This window comes from Heptranchias perlo, chromosome 2 (assembly GCF_035084215.1).
Source record: "Heptranchias perlo isolate sHepPer1 chromosome 2, sHepPer1.hap1, whole genome shotgun sequence".
NCBI classification, from domain to species: domain Eukaryota; kingdom Metazoa; phylum Chordata; class Chondrichthyes; order Hexanchiformes; family Hexanchidae; genus Heptranchias; species Heptranchias perlo.
This window is the reverse complement of record NC_090326.1, coordinates 171,583,931-171,592,942: the sequence shown is the minus strand read 5'-3', so window position 1 is coordinate 171,592,942 and position 9,012 is coordinate 171,583,931. Positions and strand designations below refer to the sequence as shown.

General features: G+C 51.2%; 1 protein-coding gene across 1 annotated transcript in view; it reads left to right on the top strand.

Annotated features, from left to right (window-relative positions):
* scrib (scribble planar cell polarity protein) overlaps positions 1-9,012 on the top strand; it is a 296,559-nt gene that overhangs the window by 173,229 nt on the left and 114,318 nt on the right. Inside the window, 1 exon segment of the mRNA XM_067996625.1 lies at positions 8,752-8,808. Coding sequence (XP_067852726.1) covers positions 8,752-8,808 — 57 coding nt within the window.

Below are 9,012 nucleotides of genomic sequence, written 5' to 3'. Positions count from 1 at the left end.
TAGAGAGTCATCACTGCTCTGGCTTGCTGAATGATGATGAGGTCTCTCTGGTCTGTTGGTCGAGTATGAGCACTCTCAATATGTGATGGTCGAGTGTGAGCACTCTCTCTGGTGTGTTGGTTGAGTGTGAGCTCTCTGGGCTCTGGGCGGGTGAGGGCTCTCTGGGCGGGTGAGAGCGCTCTGGGCTCTGGCGGGTGAGAGCGCTCTGGGCTCTGGGCGGGTGAGGGCACTCTGGGCGGGTGAGGGCTCTCTGGGCTCTGGGCCGGTGAGGGCTCTCTGGCTCTGGGCGGGTGAGGGCTCTCTGGGCTCTGGGCGGGGTGAGGGCTCTCTGGGCTCTGGGCGGGTGAGGGCTCTCTGGGCTCTGGGCGGGGTGAGGGCTCTGGGCTCTGGGCGGGGTGAGGGCTCTCTGGGCGGGTGAGAGCGCTCTGGGCTCTGGGCGGGTGAGGGCTCTCTGGGCTCTGGGCGGGTGAGGGCTCTCTGGGCTCTGGGTGGGTGAGAGCGCTCTGGGCGGGTGAGGGCACTCTGGGCGGGTGAGGGCTCTCTGGGCTCTGGGCGGGTGAGGGCTCTCTGGGCTCTGGGCGGGTGAGGGCGCTCTGGGCGGGTGAGAGCGCTCTGGGCTCTGGGCGGGTGAGGGCTCTCTGGGCTCTGGGCGGGTGAGAGCGCTCTGGGCGGGTGAGGGCTCTCTGGGCTCTGGGCGGGTGAGGGCTCTCTGGGCTCTGGGCGGGTGAGAGCGCTCTGGGCTCTGGGCGGGTGAGGGCGCTCTGGGCGGGTGAGGGCTCTCTGGGCTCTGGGCGGGTGAGGGCTCTCTGGGCTCTGGGCGGGTGAGGGCGCTTTGGGCGGGTGAGGGCTCTCTGGACTCTGGGCGGGTGAGAGCTCTCTGGGCTCTGGGCGGGTGAGGGCGCTCTGGGCGGGTGAGGGCTCTCTGGGCTCTGGGCGGGTGAGAGCGCTCTGGGCAGGTGAGGGCTCCCTGGGTGGGTGAGGGCTCTCTGGGCTCTGGGCGGGTGAGGGCGCTCTGGGCGGGTGAGAGCGCTCTGGGCGGTGAGGGCTCCTGGGTGGGTGAGGGCTCTCTGGGCTCTGGGCGGGTGAGGGCTCCTGGGTGGGTGAGGGCTCTCTGGCTCTGGGCGGGTGAGGGCGCTCTGGGCGGGTGAGAGCGCTCTGGGCGGGTGAGGGCTCTCTGGGCTCTGGCGGGTGAGGGCTCTCTGGGCTCTGGGCGGGTGAGGGCTCTCTGGGCTCTGGGCGGGTGAGGGCTCTCTGGGCGGGTGAGGGCTCTCTGGGCTCTGGGCGGGTGAGGGCTCTCTGGGCTCTGGGCGGGTGAGGGCGCTCTGGGCTCTGGGTGGGTGAGGGCTCTCTGGGCTCTGGGCGGGTGAGGGCGCTCTGGGCGGGTGAGGGCGCTCTGGGCGGGTGAGGGCGCTCTGGGCGGGTGAGGGCTCTCTGGGCTCTGGGCGGGTGAGGGCGCTCTGGGCGGGTGAGGGCGCTCTGGGCGGGTGAGGGCTCTCTGGTCGGGTGAGGGCTCTCTGGGCTCTGGGCGGGTGAGGGCTCTCTGGCTCTGGGCGGGTGAGAGCGCTCTGGGCGGGTGAGGGCTCTCTGGGCTCTGGGCGGGTGAGGGCGCTCTGGGCGGGTGAGGGCTCTCTGGTCGGGTGAGGGCTCTCTGGGCTCTGGGCGGGTGAGGGCTCTCTGGGCTCTGGGCGGGTGAGAGCGCTCTGGGCGGGTGAGGGCTCTCTGGGCTCTGGGCGGGTGAGGGCTCTCGTGTCTGGCAACTGTGACCCTTTCAAACTGAGCCGATGTGTTGGAGAGCTGTGTGTAACTGTAAAAGACTGTGAGGGACATGCTAATAGTGGAATGAGTGGATGGCACATGCTGGGTCTGTGAGCCCTTGGCTGGTCTGGGATTCTGTTTCTGGGGGGTGCAGTCGGTGTGAGCACCTTATTCTGCGGTCAGTGCTTTTAATGAAGGGCCTTTGCGAGGGGTCAGTGTACTGTGGGTTCGAAGTCCCTGCTGGTTTTAGTCCCGGTGTTTAGCTGAGTGCTCTGAAGGTGCAGGATTCTCTGTGCACAGTGATCACAGCTGCCGAACTCCTGAGAGTCGGGAACGCACATTACTGAAGAATTCTGGCTCCAGTAGCGTCCGGGAATGTGGCCGTCGGGAGATGGCAGCTGCTCGAGCTCACTCTGATCTGTCGGGGTGGAATGCAGCAGGAGTCTCCCCGGGGAGGATGGGGGAGCAGCAGAAATCTGAGTGATATTTTATCTCATCAGACCAGATTCTCCCTCTCATTGGATCTCAGTACCGAGAATCTTTCTGGATGAACTCCTGTCGTCACTTGTTGGTGGCTCTGGTAATTCCAAATTCTGTTTCATGTCCCCCCTTCCCAGACGCACCAATGCAGAAAGCTCTCGGTCGTCCTGAATTTGCCCAAGGACACTGCTAATATCAGGAAAGGCTGAACAGGCTGGGACTCTTTTCTCTAAAAGAAAAGAGAAGGCCAGCTGGTCTTTGCCGGTGTTTATGCTCCACACGAGCCTCCTCCCTCCGACTTCATCTCCCCCTATCACTATATCCTTCTATTCCTTTCCCCTCATGTGTTTATCCAGCTTTCAGTACCTAACATCAGTAGTGGGGAAAATGCTAGAGTCTATTATAAAAGATGTGCTAGCAGAACACTTGGAAGGCATTAACGGGATTGGACAAAGTCAGCATGGGTTTATGAAAGGGAAATCATGCTTAACAAATCTACTGGAGTTTTTTGAGGATGTAACTGTAGAATAGATAGGGGAGAACCAGTGGATGTGGTGTATTTGGATTTTCATAAGGCTTTTGATAAGGTCCCACACAAGAGGTTAGTGTGTAAAATTAAAACACATGGGATTGGAGGGAATATACTGGCATGGATTGAGAATTGGTTGACAGACAGGAAACAGAGAGTAGGAATAAACAGGTCTTTTTCCGTGTGACAGGCAGTGACTAGTGGGGTACCGCAGGGATCAGTGCTTGGGCCCCAGCTATTCACAATATATATCAATGATTTGGATGAGGGAACTAAACGTAACATTTCCAAGTTTGCAGATGACACAAAGCTGGGGTGGAATGTGAGCTGTGAGGAGGATGCAAAGAGGCTCCATTGTGATTTAGACAAGTTGGGTGAGTGGGCAAGAACATGGCAGATGCAGTATAATGTGGATAAATGTGATGTTATCCACTTTGGTTGTAAAAACAGAAAGGCAGATTATTATCTGAATGGTGATAGATTGGGAAAAGGGGAGGTGCAACGAGACCTGGGTGTCCTTGTAAACCAGTCGCTGAAAGCGAGCATTCAGGTGCAGCAAGCAGTTAGGAAGGCGAATGGTATGTTGGCCTTCATTGCAAGAGGATTTGAGTACAGGAGCAGGGATGTCTTAATGCAGTTATACAGGGCCTTGGTGAGACCACATCTGGAGTATTGTGTGCAGTTTTGGTCTCCTTATCTGAGGAAGGATGTCCTTGCCATGGAGGGAGTGCAACGAAGGTTTACCAGACTGATTCCTGGGATGGCAGGACTGACGTATGAGGAGAGATTGGGTCAACTAGGCCTATATTCACTAGAGTTTAGAAGAATGAGAGGAGATCTCATTGAAACATATAAAATTCTAACAGGACTAGACAGACGAGATGCAGGGAGGATGTTCCCGATGGCTGGGGAGTCCAGAACCAGAGGTCACAGTCTCAGGATACGGGGTATGCCATTTAGAACCGAGATGAGGAGACATTTCTTCACTCAGAGGGTAGTGAACCTGTGGAATTCTCCAGCACAGAAGGCAGTGGAGGCCAAGTCATTAGATGTATTCAAGAAGGAGATAGCTATATTTCTTAATGCGAAAGGGATCAAGGGATATGGGGAAAAAGCGGGAACAGGGTACTGAGTTAGACGATCAGCCATGATCATTTTGAATGGCGGAGCAGGCCCGAAGGGCCGAATGGCCTACTCTTGCTCCTATTTTCTATGTTTCTTTCCCTTAAATGTATCTACACTATTCGCCTCAACTACTCCTTGTGGGAGCGAGTTCCACATTCTCACCACTCTCTGGGTAAAGAAGTTTCTCCTGAATTCCGATTGGATTTATTAGTGTCTATTTTATATTTATCGTGCTTAGTTCTGGACTCTCCCACAAGTGGAAACATTTTCTCTGTCTTACCCTATCGAACCCTTCTATAATTTTAAAGACGTCTATCAGGTCACCCCTCAGTCTTCTCTATTCTGGAGAAAAGAGCCTGTTCAGTCTGTCCTGATAGGTATAACCTCTCAGTTCTAGTATCATCCTTGTGAATCTTTTTTGCACTTTCTCCAGTGCCTCTATATCCGGAAATGGTGGATGAATTGAACAGATATTTTGCATCCGTCTACACTGTAGAGGATACAAATAACATGCCAGAAATAATTGTGAATCAAGAGGTGAAAGGGAGGGAGGAACTTAAAACATTTACAATCACCGGGGAAACGGTTCTGAAAAAAATATTAGAACTAAAAGCTGACAAGCCCCCAGGTCCTGACGGACTTCATCCAAGGGCCTTAAGAGAAGTGGCTGCAGAGATAGTAAATGCATTGGTATTAATTTTCCAAAATTCCCTAGATTCTGGAAGGGTCCCATCAGATTGGAAAATAGCGAATGTAACTCCTCTATTCAAGAAAGGAGGGAGACAGAAAGCAGGAAACTACAGGCCAGTTAGCTTAACATCTGTCATAGGGAAAATGCTAGAATCTATTATCTGTTAGCTAAGATAGAAGCCCACGGAATCGAGGGAAAAGTACGGACTTGGTTAGGAAGTTGGCTGAGCGAAAGGCGACAGAGAGTAGGGATAATGGGAAGGTACTCACATTGGCAGGATGTGACTAGTGGAGTCCCGCAGGGATCTGTCTTGGGGCCTCAATTATTCACAATATTTATTAACAACTTAGATGAAGGCATAGAAAGTCTCATATCTAAGTTTGCCGATGACACAAAGATGGCATTGTAATTACAAAGGGATATTGATTGATTAGGTGAATGGGCAAAACTGTGGCAAATGGAATTCAATGTAGACAAATGTGAGGTCATCCACTTTGGATCAAAAAAGGATAGAACAGGGTACTTTCTAAATGGTAAAAAGTTAAAAACAGTGGATGTCCAAAGGGACCGAGGGGTTCAGGTACATGGATCATTGAAGTGTCATGAACAGGTGCAGAAAATAATCAATAAGGCTAATGGAATGCTGGCCTTTATATCTAGAGGACTGGAGTACAAGGGGGCAGAAGTTATGCTGCAGCCATACAAAACCCTGGTTAGACCGCACCTGGAGTACTGTGAGCAGTTCTGGGCACCGCACCTTCGGAAGGACATATTGGCCTTGGAGGGAGTGCAGCGTAGGTTTACTAGAATGATACCCGGACTTCAAGGGTTAAGTTACGAGGAGAGATTACAGAAATTGGGGTTGTATTCTCTCGAGTTTCGAAGGTTAAGGGGTGATCTGATCGAAGTTTATAAGATATTAAGGGGAACGGATAGGGTGGATAGAGAGAAACTATTTCCTCTGGTTGGGGATTCTAGGAGTAGGGGGCACAGTCTAAAAATTAGAGCCAGACCTTTCAGGAGCGAGATTAGAAAACATTTCTACACACAAAGGGTGGTAGAAGTTTGGAACTCTCTTCCGCAAACGGCAATTGATACTAGCTCAATTTCTAAATTTTGCTAAATTTAAATGTGAGATAGATAGCTTTTTGGCAACCAAAGGTATTAAGGGATATGGGCCAAAGGCAGGTATATGGAGCTAGATCACAGATCAGCCATGATCTTATCAAATGGTGGAGCAGGCACGAGGGGCTGAATGGCCTACTCCTGTTCCTAAGTTCCTATGGTCCTATGTGTGTGACTTGGAGGGGAACGTGCAGGTGGTGTTGTTCCCATGTACCTGCTGCTCTTGTCCTTCTAGGTGGTAGAGGTCGCGGGTTTGGGAGGTGCTGTCGAAGAAGCCTTGGTGAGTTGCTGCAGTGCATCCTGTGGATGGGACACACTGCAGCCACAGTACGCCGGTGGTGAAGGGAGTGAATGTTTAGGGTGGTGGATGGGGTGCCAATCAAGCGGGCTGCTTTGTCCTGGATGGTGTTGAGCTTCTTGAGTGTTGTTGGAGCTGCACTCATCCAAGCAAGTGGAGAGTATTCCATCACACTCCTGACTTGTGCCTTGTAAATGGTGGAAAGGCTTTGGGGAGTCAGGAGGTGAGTCACTCGCCGCAGAATACCCAGCCTCTGACCTGCTCTCGTAGCCACAGTATTTATGTGGCTGGTCCAGTTAAGTTTCTGGTCAATGGTGACCCCCAGGATGTTGATGGTGGGGGATTCGGTGATGGTAATGCTGTTGAATGTCATGGGGAGGTGGTTAGACTCTCTTGTTGGAGATGGTCATTGCCTGGCACTTGTCTGGCGTGAATGTTACTTGCCACTTATCAGCCCAAGCCTGGATGTTGTCCAGGTCTTGCTGCATGCGGGCTCGGACTGCTTCATTATCTGAGGGGTTGCAAATGGAACTGAACACCGTGCAATCATCAGCGAACATCCCCATTTCTGACCTTATGATGGAGGGAAGGTTATTGATGAAGCAGCTGGAGATGTTTTGTGATTATATTGGGAGAAAGGGGGTGGTAAAGGGGAATGTGGACCCATTAAAGACTGATGCAGGTGGGACTATAATGGAGAATAAGGACATGATAGACTTGTTTAATGAGGACTTCGTACCCATTTTCACAGTGGAGGAAAAGGGCAAAATACCAGCGGTACAAGGAAACCTAAAAATAAGTCAAGGGGAGGAAATTAGTGGATTTTATACAAGAAAATGGTAGTGGAGAAAATAAGGGGACTTAAGACAGACAAATCCCCATGACCTGATGGGTTCCACTGTAGGGTATTAAAAGAAATAGCTGAAGAAATTGCAGATGCGTTGGTCATAATTTCCCAAAGCTCTTTAGATTCGGGGATTGGAAAATTCTAAATGTTGTTCCATTATTTGAGAAGGGAAGGAGAAGGAAACCAGGAAACCAGGAAACCACAGACCTGTCAGTTTAACATCAATTGTAGGGAAGTTACTGGAATCTAACACAAGAGACAGAGTGACTGAGCCCTTGGAGAAGTATGAGCTGATCAAAGGGAGTCCACACGGATTTGTGACGGGTAGGTCATGTCTGACTAATCTAGTCGAATTTTTTGAAGAGGTCACGAACATGATGGGCATAGGAATGTCTGTGGATGTTGTCTATATGATCTTCCAGAAGGCATTCAATACATCGGGAACATTACTTCACTCAGTAGGACTTGGGGGCTTGAACTAGATGCCTATAGATGTTGTCTATAGGATCTTCCAGAAGGCATTTGATCAGGGTCTGCAGAAGTATTAGCAAAAATAATAGAGCACGGAATTGGAGGTAACCTAACTGATTGATTGGGAGGCAGGAGACAGAGTCGGGATAAAGGGAACATTCTCTGATTGGCGGGTTGTGACAACTGGTGTTCGCCAGGGATCTGTACTGGGGCCTCAGCTTTTCACCATTTATATCAATGTCTTGGATGAAGGAATGGAGAGTTATATATCCAAGTTTGCAGATGACGCTAAGTTCAGAGGCACAGTAAGTTGTGTAGATGGGCGTAGGAAGTTACAAAGGGACATAGACAGACTCAGTGAGTGGGCAAAACTGTGACAGATGGAGTTCAATGCGGGGAAGTGTGAGGTGCTAGATGGTTTAGATGCTCGAAAGACAAATCGGAATTTTTTTTATTGGTGAAAGACTTGGAACTGTGGAGGAGCAATGGGGTTTAGATGTCTAGGTACACACATCACTAAAACCTGGTGCACAGGTGCAAAAAGTAATCAAAAAGGCGAATGGAATGTTGGCCTTGATCTCAAGGGTGCTAAGAACATAAGAAACAGGAGCAGGAGTAGGCTGTACGCCCCTCGAGCCTGCTCCACCATTCATTAAGATCATGGCTGATCATCGACCTCAACTCCACTTTCCCGCCCGATCCCCATATCCCTTGATTCCCCTAGTGTCCAAAAATCTATCAATCTCAGTCTTGAATATACTCAACGACTCAGCACCCACAGCCCTCTGGGGTAGAGAATTCCAAAGATTCACAACCCTCTGAGTGAGGCTGGAATACAAGGCGGAGGAAGTTATACTTGAGTTGCAGAGAGCCTTGGTCAGAGCCCATCTGGAATAGGGAGAAACTATTTCCTCTGGTGGGGGAATCCAGAACAAGGGAAACAGTCTTAAAAGGGGAGCTCGGCCATTGAGGAGTGAAATCGGGAAGCACTTCTTCACATAAAGGGTTGTAGAAATCTGGAAATCTTCTCTCTTCTACACCCCTCTCCCCCACCCTCCCAAAAAGGCTGTGGATGCTGGAGGTCAATTGGAGCTTTCAAGACTGAGATCGATAGATGTTTTTTTGGGTAAGGGTATCAGGGAACATGGAGCAAAGGTGGGTAAATGGAGTTGAGGTACAGATCAGCTATGATCTGATTGAATGGCCTCCTCCTGTTCCTTTGGGGTTTTTTTTATCAATGGCAAAACATTTCTCACCTCGAGGCCCAATCCCATCTCCTGTCCTACCCCGTATGTGTTGAACGCACCTCCTTTATCGTCAATGAGCTGTGGCTGCAGGGTGAGACTAGTACAGGTGATGTCTGCAGTCAACCTGGCTGCCACGAGGTTCCTGCCTCTAACTCTAACTCTGTCCTCGCCCTGTTTTGAAAGGAGAGAATGCGTAGGGAGCAAGAGGAAGCAACACGCCAGTTGGAGGAGGAAGCAGAGGTGAGGAGAATGATGGGGGGGAGTGGGGTTACTGTCAGTGATGGGGGAGTGGGGTTACAGTCAGTGACGGGGGAGAATGATGGGGGGAGTGGGGTTACTGTCAGTGATGGGGGAGAATGATGGAGGGAGTGGGGTTACTGTCAGTGATGATGGAGGGAGAATGATGGGGGAGTGGGGTTACTGTCAGTGATGGGGGAGAATGAT